At 43.2% G+C, this 19,495-nt stretch overlaps 1 protein-coding gene across 1 annotated transcript; it reads left to right on the forward strand.

The window, feature by feature from the left end:
• The first annotated feature begins 1,059 nt into the window (after positions 1-1,059).
• NSMCE4A (NSE4 homolog A, SMC5-SMC6 complex component) lies at positions 1,060-16,577 on the forward strand. The gene is made up of 11 exons (XM_003787106.2): positions 1,060-1,414; positions 2,176-2,253; positions 4,614-4,744; positions 7,689-7,840; positions 9,911-10,010; positions 10,721-10,811; positions 11,752-11,846; positions 13,897-13,945; positions 15,236-15,330; positions 15,408-15,493; positions 16,408-16,577. The coding sequence occupies exons 1-10, from the start codon at positions 1,123-1,125 to the stop codon at positions 15,489-15,491; spliced, it is 1,167 nt and encodes a 388-aa protein (XP_003787154.1). The 5' UTR covers positions 1,060-1,122; the 3' UTR covers positions 15,492-15,493; positions 16,408-16,577.
• The last annotated feature ends 2,918 nt before the right edge of the window (positions 16,578-19,495 follow it).

Consider the following 19,495-nt stretch of genomic DNA (forward strand, 5'->3'; position numbering starts at 1 on the left):
GGGAAACCCCCTCCCATCTCACTGACCCCCAACTGGGTCACATGCCTATCCCTAGCCCAGCCATTGGGAAAGGAGGTGATTACCATGGCTCCTGTAGAGCAATGGTGCTTCATCCCAGGAAGCAGGTAGAGTTTACAGTTCCTAAAACCCAGGTAGGCAGGGGTGGGGAGAAATATCAGCTGTTGGGCACCAGGCACCAGTACCTCCCTCCCTCCCTTAGTACATACAGTGCACACAGACTAATTGTGGTGTCTTGTGTAGTAACCCAACTTACAGTATTGCTCCTTTGCAAAAATAAAAATTTTATCAGCACCAAAGAGAACTTTTGGGAAACAGCCCTTGAATACAATCCAAAATATATGGAATGCAATACATACTTATATCTTTTGAAACGATACTGAATATGATTTCCTCTTTCCTCACCCTGTAGGAGGCATTCTTAGAATCTTTCAGTTTGAGAATCATTTGTGAAACATAGACTGTCTTGTTGTAAATACTTTTTAATAGAAGGATGGTTGATAGTGAGTTTACTATGAGAAAGTCAAGGAACCGTATTAAATTTTGTTTGTTCATCTGTCCTCATAAAAAGTGACACTGTCCTCTGCACATAAACCCTATTTGATCCCCCTTCTCCCGTGCTGGCGCAGGGAAACTTAAGGTCACAGATGGAGAGCAGCAGAGCTCTGGTCTCAACGTCCTGCGCTCATCCCACTGCAACGGCGGCAACCACGCTCAACAAACTGTATTGGGTGTCCATGTCTTGGCCAGGCTCTGTCCTGGGAGCCAAGGGGACCGGAGGAATATGCAATCTAGTGGGTTGGGCCCGAGGGACCAGAACACCAAGAGGCTAATGACCGTACAGTAGCGTGAAGTAGGTGGGACCTCATTATACCGACTGCAATGGAACCAAAGCCGACGGTGCAGGAGCCCTGGCCCCGCGCCGCGGGCTCCCGGCCCTGGAGGCTCGCCCGGCGCGCGCCGGCCTCCCGCCACAGGCGTCGCTGTGCGCTCGCGCGCGAGCCGGAGACCGCGTTCTCGGGGAGCGGGCGCTCGCGCCGAGCAGGGGTTTCAGTTTCTGGCGCGAACTTCCGTCGTTCCGAAGTTGCAGGGCGAATTGGAGCGATGTCTGGGGACAGCAGCGGCCGCCGGCCCGAGGGCCGGGGCCGGGGTCGCGACCCGCACCGGGACCGCACCCGCTCCCGCTCTCGCTCGCGGTCCCCGCTGTCGCCTGTGTCCCGCCGCGGCTCCGCGCCGGAGCGCAGGGAGGCCGCGGAGCGCCCAAGCTTGGAGGATCCAGACCCGTCGGATTCCGGGGACGAGATGCTGGACCCGGCCAGCCTGGAGGCGGAGACCGATCATGGCCTGTGCCGCCAGATCCGCCATCAGTACCGGGCGCTCATCAACTCGGTCCAACGTAAGGCGGCGGCGCGGGGCGGCGCGGGGCGGGTCGCAGTTCCCGCCCTGAGGCGGGCGCGGCGGGGAGGGGGCCGGGAGGCTGGTGCGGCGGGCAGGCCCTGAGCGGCGCCGCACGCGCGCTGGTGACAGCCTCTAGCTCGAGCCGCGCCTTAATTTGTTTACAAAGTGCTCCTGCAAGCGTTTAGTCCCCTGAGCCGCGCGACCTTGGCTGGGGGCACGCGGGAAAGCCCGAGGCCAGACTGGTTGGGTGACTTGCCGGCGCCCAGCCCGCCGGCAGGGAGAGGCAGGACGCGGAGCGCGAGTGCCATTGGTGCACCCAGCGGTTCTCGGCGTGGGCTCGCAGCCCTGCAGTGTCAGCGGCACGCGACAACTGTCAGAGATGCATCTCCTCGGGCACCACTCTGACTCACGCAATCCGAAACTCGGGGGTGGGGGCAACCCATCTGTCAGTGACCCTCTCCGTGCTTCTTTGCTTGCAAAGTTTTAAAACCTCTCTATGATGGAGCGCTCCTCTGAGGCTTCAGGAGCTGAGCCCTCGGCGTAAAGGTCAGAGGGAGCCAAGGTTACCTTCAGAGTTCAAGCTGCTTAAAGGTTACAGTCACCTTTCTCTTTCCATGCCATTTTGGTTAAAAATCTAGAGATGTTTGAAGTAATTATCCTGGAAGCAATGGGCGGAGTTTAGCTTTACCACTCAAGTGCTAAATTTCTCAAAGTTTATATATATATATATATATATATATATTTTTTTTTTTTAAATAGAAAACCGGGAGGACATACTGAATGCCAGCGACAAATTAACAGAGGTCCTTGAAGAGGCCAACACTTTGTTCAATGGAGGTAATTCATTAGTTTATACACTTTACAATGCTTTGCAATACTTTTAGCTTTTTAGAAGATCCAAATTATTGACATCAAGCAGTTCCCACGTTGGTGTGTAACCAGTTTTGGAGCCTTCTTCATTACAGCGTTAATGCTCTTACCTTATAGTAAGGGCTCTACAGGAAATTCTGGGGGTGGGTCCCGAAATCTGGTTTAACAACCCCACAGGTGATTCTGTTGCCTGTTGAAGTTATTAAAACTTTGCATGTGTTATCTTTCCTGCTTCTCTTGTATTTACTGCTGTGTCCCTAGTATATGTTTGTTGAATGGATGAATTAAAGACCAATCTAGGGAGCCTCTGACATCCGATTTCTTTTCTTGTCCTCTTCCCAGTGTCCCCTCCCCTTCCTCGGCTCCTTGCTGTTGTTCTGTCTACAACCCAGAGGAGGTGGCAAGGTCTACAAGTGGGCCTGTGTGTCTCCAGTGGGGGGAGGAGGGGTATGTGTGTGAGAGAGAAAAAAATAGAGAAATCTCGGAACACTGAAATCCAGACTGTGTGGGCTTTAAAAACAACCTTAGTTTGAATTAAAGACAGTGGTAGTGGTAGCAGTGGTCTGTCCAGTGATGTGGGACAGACAGACGGGGGTATTCCCTGATGTGAGCCCTGGGTCACAGAGCTCTAGGACAACTACCCAGACTACCATCTCCTCCAGGCCCCTTTCTGGCAGGTCTGTGGGAAGAGGAAGGGAGAATCAGGATAAACACAGTGGTTAAAGAGTGTCAACAGAATCAGGGATGCTCCAACACCACAACTCGTACTCACCGAGGATCAGAACACTTACTTCTAGCCATTTCCTGCCCTGGCTAGTGGTTTAAGTGTTGCCTCCTTTTACCACTCCACATGTGCTCTCTCGTTTGTATTTCATGCTCAGACTGTAACCTCCTCACCATTCCCCATCTTGGGGTGCACATTTGTTAAATCTCATTAGAACCTTCAGGAACCAGGCCTACCTCTTTCACCTTGTGAAATCCCTCTGTTATGCTTGTAAGCTTTTTTCCCTCACCAGCCTCAGCCCCCAGTCTCCTCACTGTTACTCTTGACTCATTTACTTTAATTCTTACTCCATCCGTCATTTCCCCCTTAGCTACTTTCAATATTTTTCTAAAGCAAAATATTAAGGCGGAGTTACTCAGTGGCACCCTAGGAGTTGTTCAGTGAACACGTCTAAATGCTCGGCATTCGTGGACTTGGTGGTCTAAGTTTCAACTCTTCGGAGACCTTAAAGTCACCCATGACATGATATTTGCACTTTCCCTTGCAGTGGCCTTCTGATGGCCCAGGGAGACCTGGAGGAGTCCGGGAATGTGACTAGCATTTACATCCTCTGGCTTTGTTCTCTTACTCATTGTCACCTCCACTGTGACTCTCTGAAATGATGAAAAGCTTTTCCTTTGAGAACAAAACTGATGGATAAGACAAAAACTGTAGTATTTGTGGGGATTGTGTGCTGTTTTTGTGGATATTGTTTAGGAAATTGGTGATTCCAATGAAACGGCCCTGAGAAGCAAGCTGGGCATGGGTCTTTCTGTCTGAACTTTCCTGTGTTCTTCTCCTTTTGGCTTCCTTTATAATTCTCCTTTGCAGGAGTTCCCGAACCACTTTTTCACACTCCCTGTCATCCTCAGGGTCTGATTAAGCCAACATCCTTAGCCCTGCTGCTTCCCGCACTTTACAGCTTTATCCTACAGACTTTGGACCATCTCTCCCAGCAGCATCCTGCTTTGCCTGGCCTTTCCCTTCCTTTTTTATTTAAATATTCTTCTCTCTCCACATTGTCCGTGAAACTGTTTTTGAGCATCTATCCTCAGGGGACACTACCCTGTTGGCTGTAGACCGTTCATTTGGGTCGCTTTGCTGGGTTGACTATGTAGCCTGGGGAAGGTGGGACTTTCTGGTACCTGCTCAGCTCCTCAACAACTTCCACAGTGCTATTGGCAAACCACCAGGCCCAGCACAGGGCCTTATGTGCAGCAGACATGTGATCAGACTTACATGAATAATTTGAGTCGGAGGGAAGACATGATAGAGTTTGTTCAACTAGGCACAGTTATTAAAGAGATTGTAGTTCAGGAGTAACCAGGTAACAGGAGTGGGAAACCAGAGAGAAAGTTGGCTTTTAGGAAGACTGGGTAGCTTTGATTAGAGATTTTGGTGAGTTGGGCAGGGGAGCCAGTTTTAGAAGGAGATGGATCAGCTTTCATCCTGTTGATTTTTTTAGCCCAATGAGAAATCCTAGTAAGTAGTTGGAAATTTAGGGAAAATATCTGTGGATAATGTGTACTTTGTAATGTGTCTGCTTTCCTTCTGTTTTGAATAGTGTCCCGAGCACGAGAAGCCGTCCTGGATGCCCACTTTCTTGTTTTGGCTTCGGATTTGGGCAAAGAGAAAGCAAAGCAGCTGCGCTCTGATCTGAACTCTTTCGATATGTTGAGATATGTTGAAACTCTAGTAAGTGCAAAGCTACAGAATCTGAATAAAAAATGTTTTATCTTTCATACATTATGTAACTCTCCACTTTGCTTATGTCCATATGCAAATGTTTTCACTTCATTTTCCTTTTTTCCTGTTTTCTCTGGTCTCAAGCTGCCACCAGACAGATCTTACCAAATTAAACAGATGAAAGTAGAGCTATGTGGCAGGATTTAGGTTAGGAGCTTCAAGTAGTCTGAAAATCTCTGTTTAAAGACTCCAGGTGGTGGGCGCCTCCTGTGGTTCAGTGAGTAGGGCACTGGCCCCATATACTGAGGGTGGTGGCTTTTAACCTGGCCCGGCCAAACTGCAACCAAAAATAGCTGAGCATTGTGGCAGGTGCCTATAATCCCAGCTACTCGAGAGGCTGAGACAAGAGACTCGCCTAAGCCCAGAAGTTGGAGGTTGCTGTGAGCTGTGATCCCACGGCACCCTACTGAGAGTGACAGTGAGACTCTGTATCTAAAAAAATAATAATAATAAAGACTCTGGGTGCTACGGTTATTTAGCAATGGCCCTTCTTCATCAGTCAGTTATAAATCATTCTCAGTGACCTGGGACCTTTGTCCTGGGCTAGAAAAAAGCCCTCGCTGAAGGAGGCAGAGCTCAGCTGGAGTTAGGTCCGGTCAGGGGCATGTTTTCCTCTGTCTTTGGGACTATTTCAGAACCATATGAATATAGTTGGGATTTTGCTTTTTTAAGTTTTATTTTATTCACCTTTCTTTGCCACTGAATGAGTTTGAATAGTTGTTACTTGAAATTTTTAAACTTTTCCTTGATGGATGTACCAAAAAAGTCACATGGAGCCTGACCTTATATCTTGTCTTTTTTTTTTTTTCCTACTCTGAGTCAACCTCTGTCCTAGTACCAGCAGATACACCTTGGTACGAAATGTTATATTTCTGACTGGATGATGTTTCTGTTAAATGGTTATTAAAATGATTTGCACCATGAGATATGATCAGATAAAGCAGTCATTTTGTAAAGGCGTGAGGCAGAAGATTATTTGCCATTTGTTTTTTTTTCCAAGACAGAGTCTTATTTTGTCACCTCAGTAGAGTGCCATGGCATCACAGCTCACAACAACCTCAGACTCTTGGGCTTAAGTGATTCTCTTGGCTCAGTCTCCCAGTAGCTGGGTCTACAGGTGACTACCACAACACCTGGCTAATTTTGGCTGCAAGTGTCATTATTTTAGCAGGCCCAGGTCGGATTCAAACCCGCCAGCTTTGGTGTATGTGGCTGGCGCCATAACCACTGTGCTACGGGCACCAAGCCTGTAATTTGTTGTTTTTAAAACCTTAAAATTTTCTTTGTTCTTAAACTTTTTTTTTTTTTTTTGGTAGAGGCAGAGTCTCACTTCATCTCCCTGGTGAAGTACTGTGGCGTCACACAGTTCACAGCAACCTCCAGCTCCTGGGCTTAGGTGATTCTCTTGCCTCAGCATTCCAGTAGCTGGGACTACAGGCACCCGCCACAACGCCCAGCTATTTTTTTTTGCATTTTGGCCGGGGCTGGGTTGGAACCCACCACCCTTGGTATATGGGGCTGGTGACCTACTCACTGAGCCATAGGCGCCGCCCTCATTCTTAAACTTTTTTATTGTGAAGTATAATGCACTTAGGGAAGTGTATACTGAATGCACAGCTCAATAAAGTGACCATGTATTGGGTTTTTAAAAAATTACTTTTATCAAGTTTAATTCTATAGTTTACCACACCAAAATAAATTCTAGAAGTCTTAAAGCATTAAATATAAAAGCTTAAATTAATAGTTGTCTAGCCTCTGGGTGGGGGACATATTCCCATCTATAACATTGAATGTAGACAATATAAGGAAAAGACTGGTCGATTTGAACAGAACAGAATTGAAACACTCTCCTGTAAAGGTGTCAGGGTAGGGGTGGGTGGCAAAGGAAGGAGGAGTGGTAACTTCGCAGGTCTGATGGGCTCTTACAGCCTTTCTTTGCTTTAAAAGTTGGTTGCCTTTAATAGGATGAAGCTCCTTGAGGGCTTTGTGATTATTGTGTGTACATGATACTGCCATTGTAATTCGATAACTTCTAGGCATTTTACAGTATAATGTAACAACAGTATACCTTCACAGAAGTAAATTGAGTAAATTGGATTTATTACATTTTCTGTAAGATGGTTTGAGATAAGAGAAATATTCAGCATCTACCAACTCTTCTCCAGAAGGCAATTTTAAGATGAGTGATTCTCTCACTGAAGCTAGGCTACCGCTCTCAGGATATACTTAGAAGTTGAATATAGATTTCTAGGAGGTTGGCTAAAAATTAAAATCCAAGAGCCAGCTGAACTTCCCTGTGCTAGTAGGGAGCTTTTGATTTGGGATATAACTTTACATTTTTATGCTAGTAAACGCACAATTTTGCTCACTTGTCAATTACTTATGATAGAGGAATTCCCAGGGGGCTTAGTTCTTCTGCCATACCCAAACCCTCAGACTGCCAGTGGCCCTGTGGACATTTCAGCCTGGGCATGCCTTTGTTTTGGAGGCCTCTACTGTGCGTTGGAGGATGCTGAGCAGCCTCCCTAGCCTCTCCCTGGTAAATGCCAGTGGCATCAGTTATGACAACCAAAAATGTCTTCAGTTATTTCCCAGAGACTCCTGTGGGCAAATTCACCCTGCTTGAGAACCACTGGTCTAAAGCCCTGTACTTTCTCACCCAAAGGTTCTAAGTACATTGACAATCTTCTGCCAAAAAGAAGGTACCTTTGAAAATAGGAATTTATCTATACGGTTGTCTTCACAATAAGAAATTTAGCCAAATGACATGTTAAGACACTGAAAACAGGTTTTGCCTCTGGCCTCGTAAAGGTTTAGTGATGCAGGTTATTGGATGTGGTGAATGATTGCTTGTGGCTTAACTGGGGTTTTTTGTTTTCCTTCGTTTTTGTAGCTGACACATATGGGTGTAAATCCGCTAGAAGCTGAAGAACTCATCCGTGATGAAGATAGTTCTGATTTTGAATTCATAGTCTATGACTCCTGGAAAATATCAGGCAAAACAGCAGAAAACACCTTTAATAAAACCCATACATTCCACTTTCTGTAAGATTATTTTAAAAATCTGACAGACCAGCCATTTGTAAACTTTAAATTGTCTTTTCTTGTAGGAACAAAGATTTTTTGGTATTGTAGGGGTGACGGTCATGATGTCATTGTTTGGAGACTTTTTAAACTTTGATTTGAAAGTCCATAAACTCTTGATATGGTTGGAACCTTAAAGGATCCCTCATCCTGTGTTAGCGAGGAAAGCCTCACACAGGCCAAAACCCTCTTACCAAGGCTCTCTTCTGGCTCCTGTGCTTCTGTCTCTTGAGGCTTTGGGACTGTAGCTTATGTGTAGCTTTATATCATCTTTGAAATCCTTATCATGTAGGAGGATACCTCCCGCAGAGGGTGTCTTAAGATTCCACCAATATGTCCAGTGACATTCATTATAATATCCTGTTGGATGATCACTGTTCTATATTTGCAGACTACTTGAGTTGTTGTCACATAAGCTGCCCGATTTATTTTTTGGATATAACTCTGATTTTAAGAAGAGTTTTTCCTTATACTCTGTCCTATAGAGACGCCAAGATCAGCTGTCACTGGTTCTTCCTTGGGACAGCCTTGCAGTGCACTGGTGTGTTCCCTAATAGGTTCTTTCCCTAGGGAGCTGTCCAAGTTGTTTCAGTCCTTTCTGTGTTAAGTGGTACAGCTTTCATCTGTGTTTTTCTAGTTCACCTTTTCAGATGTCTTGGGATTGGTAGTGCCTCAGACAGCTTTGGAGATGCGCTGTAGCAGGTCTGTGTTGTGGAGTCTGGCACCTGTATTTAACAAGGCTTCAGATAACTCAGGTGCCCAGAGCCACTGTACGTACTATAGGATAAAGACCAAACTGCTTTATTATAGGATAAAGTCCAAATTCTTGTTTTGGGGTTGAGGGCTAAGCTCTGCCATAAATCCTAGGATCTAAAGATAAAGCCTTAAATTTCATCTCATCATCTAGCCTAATTTCCAGCCTCCCTAAAGTACTTACAGCTCTGTCCCTGCACTTGCGGTTCCCTTGGTCTCCAGTGTCTTTTCCTCCATCTTTTCTACCTGGTGAGGTTTATTATCTCACAAGTTTCCACTTGGAAGCCAGAGTGACCTCTCCATACAGAAGTGGTATCAGTGTAGAATCAGATTTCCCAGCCAGATTCCCCCCAACTTGGGGTAGGCAACGCTGCCCCAGTGCTGTCATAGCGCTTGAGCCATCCTATGTTACAGCACTATCGGATCTATCCTATCATGTTGACACGGGTCAGTGTGCATAATGTGTCTGTTCAGCTACCCAGAGATGTCCAACCTGGACATGCAGGGGTCACATGCAGATGAAGACTGTTTTGTTTATCTGTGGTGTCAGATAACGTAAAAAGTATGTGAGTGCTTTTTTTTTTTTCGGTCATCAGCTTTCCTTAGTGTTTGTGTATTTAATGTGTGGCCCAAGACAACTCTTTTTCCAATGTGAGCTTGGACACCTCTGATCTATACTTCATACTTCATCTCCTCGAGTGTAGGGACTACATAGGTCTATGTATTCTTGGGTCCTTGATTTCTACATTATACATCTATCTGCTGGATCATTTGGACTTTTGAGGGTGAAGAAGGAGAGTCCAAAAGGAAAAGGAATCCATGGCCTGGTTTTGCTTGTTATCCTAAGACAGGTGTGTTCTATGGTCCTGGGCTTTGAGACTCCACTCTAGCACCCCCAGATCCAAAGTTTTTGAGCACAGTGAAGTTGTTCTGTTCTCCTCCACATGTTCATCCTCCCCCTCATCTCAGAAGCTGGCTTTGCAATAGGTTAGCTGGAAAGACATCACAGGTACATTCACTGGCTTACTGGACAGAGCACTATGAAGGTGTTTCAGGAGGTATCTGAGGTTGAGGAAAGCTCTTAGATGCTCTTTTGGAAATACAAAGGGGACAAGGGATGTCAGAGCCCTTACCAAGAGCCTTGGTTTGCTGTCAGCTCATATATGTCACTGGTGCCTGGTCTGAATCTGACTATACCATGCAAATTGCTTTTAGCTAGCAAAATTAGTTTGTTTTAAACACAAACCAAAAAAGACATGAAAGCGTATTTTTCATTAGGTTGGGTTCAATACATGGAGAGTTTCCTGCACCAAAGCCACGAATTGATCGTCCAAGAAAAGTTCGTATGATAGAAGAACAGAGGGCAATGCCTGCCCAGGTTTGTTTGTTGTTTTTTTTTAAATGTTGCTTTTTAAAATACCTAAACTTAAAATAGTCATTACTATAATGTATATGTAATTTGGCCATCTTTTCTAAGCTTTAGGGTCTGGAACCATGTTCTCTCACTTAAGTAATCATTTTCTTTAAGCTAACGTATTGGATTGGCCACTAGTCTTTTAAGTAATTTTTGCAGTTTTGATGAGTTCTCTTAAACCAAGCTTTCTCAACCTCAGCATTATCACTGTTTAGGGCTGGACGATTTGTCATTGTGGGGTGCTGTCCTGTAAAATGCAGGATGTTCAGCAGCACCCCTGGTCTTCACCCACTCGGTATCAGTAGTACTTCTCCCCAGCTGTGATGCCAAAAATGTCTCCAGGTATTGGCAGGTGTCCCTGTAGGGCAAAATCACTCCCAGTTGAGAATGGCTATTTTAAACTGCCCCTTTTATTTTATTTTCAGACTGGAAATAGTTGATTTGGTAATATTATTTTCTATTGAGAAATTAATATAAAAATCTTACTAGAGCTAGAAAATTTTATTTTAACTATAAACTATAAGATGGGGATACATACTGCTAGTGGTCCCCAATAAAGGACATTTACAGGATTTGGGGTGTGTAAGAGGGAAGAAAAGGTTGTTAACAGGCAAGAGAGTGGGTCAGTCAGCTTGATAATCATGTTTTTTTTGTTTTTTTGTTTTATTTTTCAGTTAAAAAGAATGGAAGAGTCTCATCAGGAAGCAACAGAGAAAGAAGTAGAAAGAATCTTGGGATTGTTGCAGACATATTTTCGAGATGATCGTAAGTATGACACCAAATTTAAAGTGGAACAATTGGTATTTATCAGTTTTACCAAGGTTATGTTTATTTAAAAGGCATTTTCAAGGGCTGGGTGTGGTGGCTCACGCCTGTAATCCTAGCACTCCGAGAGGCCAAGGCGGGTGGATTACCTGAGCTTAGAGGTTCAAGACCAGCCTGAGCCAAGAGCAAGACCCCATCTCTAAAAAATAGCTGGGAGGTGTGGTGTGTACCTGTAGTCCCAGCTACTTGGGAGGCTCAGACAAGAGAATTGCTTGAGCCCAAGAGTTTGAGGTTGCTGGGAGCTGTGACACCACAGCACTCTACCAAGGGCGACAAAGCGAGACTCTGTCTCAAAATACATAAATAAAAGGTGTTTTCAGCTGTATGTCATCTTTGAAACATTTTGATCTCTTCTTGGCATATGAATTTCATGAGGCCTCTCCCCGTTAGAAGTCCCATGTGAGAATGCTGGTGAAGTAACTTCTCATTTTTATCCTTAAAATATGGTGGATTTTTTTTTTAGATTTCCCTTATTTCTTTCACTGGTTCCTGCTCTATGGCTGTACTACAGATGTATTTAACAAGTCTCCTATTTAACAGATGAATGAGTTCTTTATAGCATCTTAGTCTTGTGTAAATTTGCTGAAGTGAAAATCTTTTTATTCGACACCTTCAGTTGCCTTTAAAAACCTTAGTATATAGCTTTGTGCACTTGTGCTGTGTTTTTGTAGGACAGCTTTTTAGAGGAGGCTTATTTTTACTAGATGTATCAAATTGGCACGGGAAAGGGCTGGGCTGATGTGCACGGCAGGTCAGGACGAGGAGTGTGAGTGCGCACTGCTTTCATCTCCAGCTAAGGCTAGAGAGTATTGATTGGTCTTATTGGGAAGCAAAAATCATTTTTCCTGTTTGATGAATGTTTTTCCTCTTTTGTCCATAGCTGATACTCCAATGTCCTTCTTTGACTTTGTGGTTGATCCGCATTCTTTTCCCCGTACAGTGGAAAACATCTTTCATGTTTCCTTCATTATACGGGTAAGATTTAAGACTTTTTTTCTCCAGTTGCTTTTGTATATGTTTAAAAGGATACATAATAAAAGCTGTGGATGGGAGCTGGCAAAGGTATCTGTTCTAACCAGTATGTATTTCAGATCCATTTTAGCAAAGTGTTAATTTGCATTTTAACACCTTCATTGCCACACTAGGAAAAAACTTTTTTTCTCTGGCCACCATGCTTTATTAGGCCCAGAGACATGGAAGTTATATATGCTTCACAAGGCCACAGGCTCAAAACAGCGAGAGGCAAATGCAGCTCACACAGCAATTAATGTGCTAAGTAGGAGAAACTAGCTAAAAATTGGTGTGCTTGACATTTTAGAAATTATTTAAAATAGAGACTCTGAGTTTCAGTACAGAGTCATCAGTTAACTTAATTGTTTTCCATGTCTCAGAAAATAGACAACTAATATTTATAAATAAAAATAAAAGACAATTTCAAGAAACAGATCATGCCAAATCTTATAGACAATAGGAAAAGAAGAAATCAAGAGTCAAAGCATTCTATAATAGGCATGCTCTTATTTGGTAATGTGAGTGTTACTTTTTTGCATTATTATTATTGCTCAATATTTCATTGCAGCAATTGTCTGATTTCTTTTCTGAATGTATTTATCTTCGTTCATTCTTCATAAGGTTTTTGTTTCTAGTTCTTATCTTAAACATTGTTATCGTTATTAAATTTTAAGCCTTTTTAATTTTGTGAATGCAAAAGTGGAAACCAAATAAACACATGTATTAAAAAAAAATAGGAGAAGAGGATCATTAGAAATATTTGAGCTAGGCTTGACGCCTGTGGCTCAAGCAGCTAAGGCGCCAGCCACGTACACCTGAGTTGGCGGGTTTGAATCCAGCCTGGGCCTGCCAAACAACAGTGACAGCCGCAACCAAAAATAGTTAGGCCTTGTGGCGGGTGCCTGTAGTCCCAGCTACTTGGGAGGCAGAGGCAGGAAAATCACTTGAGCCCAAGAGTTGGAGGTTGCTGTGAGCTGTGATACCATGGTATTCTACCCAGGGCGGCTTGAGGCTTTGTCTCCAAAAAAAGGTTGTGCTAAAAAACAATGCTTCTTATTTGGCTTCCTTAACTTATAATCATATTTATTTTGAAAAACATGCTAGATCTAATGATGTATTAATAACTCTTTAATAAAGTCAATGAAAAAAATTATTTAGAGAAAGAATTGGTAAAATTTTAAAAGGGAACTGTAGGTTAAAATATGTGTATAAATGTTAGATTCCTTGAATATGACAGTTGTCATGTTTTATAAGAGAATATCCTTGTTCCCAAGAAACACACTAAAGGACTGGGGAAAAGGCAGGCTACCGGTGATTCTCACATTATTCATAAACAGTAGTAGCAATAGAAAGTAAATGTAAAACTTAATAATTGATAACTATGGGTAAAGGGTATGTGGGAGGTCTCTAGAGTAAGTCTTGTAGCTCTTTAAATTTGAAATTAATTTGAAATAGGTTTTAAAAAGAAGCCTACTCAGAATTGTACTACGTGTGTAGAAATTTGCTTTAGAGTGTCTTTAGTCTTCCATCAGGTCGTATTCCTACCCAGGTCAGATGAATTTGATTTTAACCTTTAAGCTTGTGTTGGCCAAAGTATTTTTCACAGACATGATAACAAAGGCATATTTTGCCAGTGGTCCCAATGATAGAACTATGCATAACAAAATGTGGACTATCCCAAAATATGTAGAAATCAGGTAAAGAGACAAGATAGAGTTTCACTTAACAGAGTTTCGGGATGAAGGCTGTGTCTGGGTGGAAACTGATGAGAAACCCCGTGTGAAAACCAATGTCAGATTATCAGTTATGTACCCGTAATCATTCAACATTTTTTAAAAAAAGATGTTAGAGAAGTCTTGTCCATATCATCTCGTTATTGTTGTGGTACAGTTTGATCATCCAAGATAGAGAATTTTCTAATCAAGTAATTTTTTTTTTATATATATATATATATAGTGCTTATAAGTTTGAGTCTGGATTTCAGTCTTCTCCTAAAGTCATGTTTTTATTTTAGGATGGTTTTGCAAGAATAAGACTTGATCAAGACCGACTGCCAATAATAGGTGAGTAATACTATGTTTGGAAAAATTCCTTGGAGAGAAAATATGTTATTAGAGTTTATGATTTTACTAAATGCAAATGAGTTTTCATTACAGGAAGCAGACTTTTACAGTGTTGTTGTCTGGCTCAACTAACTGAAAATACTGAAAAGATAGTCCACATTTAAAACTTTGATTCAGCTCGGCGCCTATAGCTCAACCGGCTAAGGCGCCAGCCACGTATACCTAAGGTGGCGGGTTCGAATCCCCAGCCCGGACCCACCAAACAACAATGACGGCTGCAACCAAAAAATAGCCGGGCGTTGTGGCGGGTGCCTGTGGTCCCAGCTACTTGGGAGGCGGAGGCAGGAGACTCGCTTGAGCCCAGGAGTTGGAGGTTGCTGTGAGCTGTAATGCCACGACACTCTACCCAGGGGGACAGCTTGAGGCTCTGTCTCAAAAAAAAAAAAAACAAAAAAACTTTGATTCATCTATGTCGCCCATTAAATGTCTAGAGCTATAAAGATTAACAGAGAATGACACAATTTCTCTCAAATTTTAATTGAGAAGGATTGTGATCACAGTCATTTTGTAGTTTCCTTCTCTCTAGCCACGTTCTCCTGGATGCCAGCTCCTTTTCTCCCTAGGGTTCTCAGAAACTTCCATTCTTACCTGAAAAATTTCACGTTCTCCATGACTCATGTCTTTCTGAGGTTTTCTGTAGAGAATGAAATACTTTTATGGCACACACTTGCTGCTTTCAACCTTCTCAGTTTCACATTGGCTCAGCCCTGGTTATCCTGGATAGGCAGAGGTTTTTGAATCTTTGGAATGTATTACTCTATAACTTGTTTTTTTTTGTTTGAGACAGAGCTTCAAGCTGTCCCCCTGGGTAGAGTGCCGTGGCATAGCTCACAGCAACCTCCAACTCCTGGGCTCAAGCGAGTCTCTTGCCTCCGCCTCCCAAGTAGCTGGGACCACAGGCACCCGCCACAACGCCCGGCTCTTTTTTTTGGTTGCAGCCGTCATTGTTGTTTGGCAGGTCCGGACTGGGGATTCGAACCCGCCACCTTAGGTGTACGTGGCTGGCGCCTTAGCCGGTTGAGCTATAGGCGCCGAGCCTCTACAACTTGTTTTAAGTGGAATCAAATGAGATTACTTGCTCCTGTAATGATACTACAGCAACTCAGTAATGCATAACTCCTCATAAGTATGTAATAGTGTAAGTGTCTTCTCAATATTGCTATTATTCTTCAGTTTCTGTTCAGATTACCTCTTCTGATTTACTAACCTTTGAAAAACTTTGTCTTTCAGAGCCTGTTAATATTAATGAAGAAAATGAGGGAATTGACCAAAACACCCAAGTTAGGAATCAAGGCATTATAGCTCTGAGTTACCGTGACTGGGAGGTAAAGCTCCGCACAGTTCTGACTCTGACTTCATTTGCTGTAAGCCCAGTGCCCAAATGTTCTTTGTTCCCTGCCAGGAAATTGTGAAGACCTTTGAGATTTCAGAGCCTGTGATTACTTCAAGTCAGAGCCAGCAGCGGCTTCTGCTTGATGCCAGCTGAAGGTAATGTCTTCTACAGGACAGCTGTCCAGTTTTATTCAAGTTTACTTGGCAATCCAAACATTTCCACTTTTCCCCCAAATATGCAGTGATCCTTGGATTTTTGCCTCCCTCTAGTGCCCCATTCTTAGAACTGTGTGTCACTAGAAAAGCGTAGCGGTTGTGAATTCCCTTTTCTGGATTGATAACTTTGGTGTTCTTAAGATTTGTGGCTGAAAGAAGCAGAGCAGAACTTTGTTCTTGTTTGGTTTTTCTCCTCCCTTAAAAAATGGATAAATTCTATTAGATGAAATCCTGAATCCTCCCATAAGTGTTGTTCTCTGCCCATTAGACTCACTTGTTTTATAGGAACAAAGCAGAGAAGGGGGATTAGGACAGAACTGCCTTAGAATGATGTTAGGAAGTGGGCATTTCTGAAATTTGAATTACGCTATGAAATAAATCCTAGTGATCCTACGGCATTGTGCACCGCCAGCAGCTGTGGATGGGAAACAAAGACCTAGGCTCTGTGGGCTCTGCCCCCTGAAAACCTTGGGCAAGTTATTTAATTGCACTCAGTTTCATTTTCCTTATCAATAAATCTATATAAAATGGGGAGATTTTTGAACTGGATAATTACTAAGGTTATTTTTGTTTTCTAGCTCAAATTTCGTATGATGCTGAGAATTAAGAATTAAAGTGAGCTTTTTAGTACTTCATGTAAACTCTTACTATGTGCTTTAATTAATTGAAATGCTTTTGTTCCAAGATAATTTATTTCTGTAAAAATATTTTGAGGGAAAGATACATCATGTGGATTAACCTGAGCCGTACTTACTGAGGAGGAGCTAGTTGTTAGATTTCCCTTATGTAAGTCATATGAACTTTTGATTCATCATTTATAAACCATGAACTGGCTGTTTTTTTCCCCTTTTTAGGACTCAGGTGGATAGTGAAATCCAAGAAGGAAAGAAGCATGGATTGTATATATTGTATGATTCAATGTTTTTAAAGACAGATTGTTTTTAGTAAAATGTAGCTTTTGATAGTTAATGAATTTGTCACGGTTGTCTTTGATTAAAGGAAATTCACTGCCATGTTCACAAATGATTGTGGTTCCTCTTTATTTTCTTATCAGGAAAAGTTCTCCTTTTCCCAATCCTAATCACTGGAAGTCTTTCTTAGGTTGTTAATGCCCTGTGGCTCATGACTCCTTTTATATCACTTTAGCTGTAAGGTTAGCTAGTCAAGGCAACAAGCAGGTTGTGCCACGTGAAAATGTTTTTATAGGTTAAAAAAAATTCATATATCACCAATTTCCTGAGATTCAGCCTATGATTTACACAAAAGAAACTATCAACTACTTTGCCGAGCCAGGCTGGCCTAGTTTCCCCTCAACAGCATCCCTGGCTCTATCTCGCCAGCCTGCCCCTCTGAGCTCCTCATCTCTGAGGGGCTTTCAAGTCTGCCCTTGCTGTTTTCCGGGTCCTGGTTGGTTCCTTTCCCATTCCCCACCTTTCTACTTTTGTCCCTTCTTACTCCTTCCCTCTTCCGTGGAAGGCTTTGGGTTCTAGCTCTTCCTAGCTCTTTGTATCAGGCCTCCCTGACACCTGTATCTGGAGTTTTCCCTTCAACCATGCTCAGCTCTAAAAAATTACTGTAACCCTCCTCACTGTATCCTGTCTCCTCTTTACATAAACATCATTTGCTAGCTACCCTTTTCTGAGTCGTCAAACCAAGGCAGTATGACGCCTTTCCCACCCTGTACTGAGTGAATCTGTTTTACCCTGAACTTACTGATTCCTTTCCAGATTGTTCACTCCAACGGATAAATGCTGTCCATCTGACATAGGAAAGTGTGCGCTCTGACACTGCACCTCCTTGATGGCTGCTGCTTTCCCTGCTTCCCCTTCCACTGCCTGACTCTCATGATGGATGTTATACTTATGTCCCGAATAGTCTCAAGACTTTACCTGATGCCTAAATGTCTTGAAAAAGCTACAGATATATGTGTAACCACTGGTTTATTGGACATATGTTTAAACATATATAAAACAGCTCCCCCAGATCTGCCTGTAATCCCTACACTGGCACTTTTACCACATTAGTTCCTCAAACAGAAACCTAGGATTCTCCCACCACCCCAGTGTGTACCTCAACCAGGCACGAATTCACCGTCTACATGTAGTCCCAGCTCCCCATAAATTGCTATCCTATGCTCTAGTCTATGTTTACAATAAAACTTTTTTTTTTGGCTGGGGCCAGGTCGCCACCTCTGGTATATGAGGCTGGTACCCTACTCCTTGAGCCACAGGCACCGCCTTGCAATAAAACATTTTCATACTACATAATTGGATGTGTGCTCTTTCATTTCTTTTACTATTCTCTCCCCAAATAGATCATAACCCCCTCGATGTACAGAGGAGCTACATCCTGGAGTCATGGCTCTTTGGCAGGGTGAGGGTTTAGCTCGGGGATTTGATACCCATTAAAGTTTAGGTGGATTGGAGAGCACAAGGCAATGTGTCGTCTGCATCACCGTAACAGGCTTGTATTCTCTTTGTCTATATTTAACCCTGCAAAGACGGAGTCAGATCTCTTTAGTCAATAGCAACTTGAGCTATGAAATTGTAGGTTCTGTGGTTTGTAGAAAAAGATTTATTTAGTTTTTATGAGCAATGTTAGACAATGAAAAGTATAAGGAAGGAAAGAGGTGTGATAGACTTTTCAGAGTCTTCAAGGGTTATTAAAAATGGCTACAAAATTTTTCTGTTTTGAGACAGAGTCTTAGTCACCCTGGGTAGAGTACTATGGCATTGTAGCTCACAGTAACCTCAAACACAGCAACTTCAAACTCTCTGGGCTCAAGTTATCCTCTTACCTCAGCCTCTCAGGTAGCTGAGACTACCGGCGCCCACCACAATACCCTTTAGAGATGGGGTCTTGCTCTTACTCAGGCTGGGCTCCAACTCCTGAGCTCAGGTGTGATTCACCTGCCTCAGCCCCTCAGAGTGCTACCACGCCCCACCTGGCTACTAAATTTTTTGATGGAGTCTTCTTTCCCCTCTCTTTGAATTTAGCCCAGTATTGGTGACTTATATGACCAACAGAATATGGCAGAAGTGATGTCTGGGACTTCTGAGGCTAAATCATAAGAAGCCTTTTAGCTCCCAACAGGCCATGTGGAATATACACATTCTTGGATCCCTGAGTCACCATGTAATAAGCTCAACTGCCACAAGACCCTGAAACTATATGGAAAGGGGACAGCAAGAGAGGGACCAGCTAAGCCCAGCCTTCTAGCCTTCCCCACCGTGGGCATGTAGGGAAAGCCATTCAGACTCTCCAGACCAGCCCAGTCTTCACCTGAATATCCCCAAGCAGCCCTGGGGGTGCCACATGAGGCAGAACTGCCCAGCTGAGCTCTGCTTCATTTCCTCATACGGAATCGTGAGATCTAATAAAATGCTGCGGTTTTAAGTCACAAAGTTTTGGAGCAGTTATACACCCAGGCAAAACACTTAGAGAGACTATACTTGTGACTCAGCTTTTTTTTTTTTTTTGGCCAGTTTGATGTACTTAGAAAACAAGGAGGTAAACAATTTTACTACACTCATGATTGGAAAAGTATGCAAGTCTAAAAAAGAAATATAATAAGAAAATAATCTAAACTTTATTGTGTTTTAGCTGACTTCTCAAAAATGGTGGCATACGCAAGACTTGTGACTTACGTGACTTGGGTTTGAGCAGTTTCCCGATTTCCTCCTCTCCTTTTGATTTTTCTGTCAGAATAGCCACTTCTATAAGTGTTTCTTGGTAAGGTTGGAAAATTGGATAAGCTGTTACCCATTCAAGCTCTTTCACCGCCTCTCTCTCCTCCTGAGACTTTAGGAAGGGCAGAACCTGGCCCGAGAGTCTCTGAGGTGCTCTCCGATCATTTCTCTTCTCTGAGAGTTCCCGCCCTCGAATCATTCGATCTTGATGGCCCTTCATCTGTTTCTTTGCCCATGACTCTTTGTGCTTTTT

The sequence above is a fragment of the Otolemur garnettii genome, unplaced genomic scaffold (assembly GCF_000181295.1).
Source record: "Otolemur garnettii isolate 467f Iridium unplaced genomic scaffold, OtoGar3 scaffold00021, whole genome shotgun sequence".
Lineage (NCBI taxonomy): Eukaryota > Metazoa > Chordata > Mammalia > Primates > Galagidae > Otolemur > Otolemur garnettii.

Bases quoted from the DNA above. Each gene is read 5' to 3' on its own strand.
- NSMCE4A (XM_003787106.2), top strand. From the start codon at position 1,123: ATGTCTGGGGACAGCAGCGGCCGCCGGCCCGAGGGCCGGGGCCGGGGT. The intron at 7,841-9,910 runs GTAAGATTATTT...ATTTTTCATTAG, and splicing joins ACCCATACATTCCACTTTCT to GTTGGGTTCAATACATGGAG. The intron at 11,847-13,896 runs GTAAGATTTAAG...TTTTTATTTTAG, and splicing joins ATGTTTCCTTCATTATACGG to GATGGTTTTGCAAGAATAAG.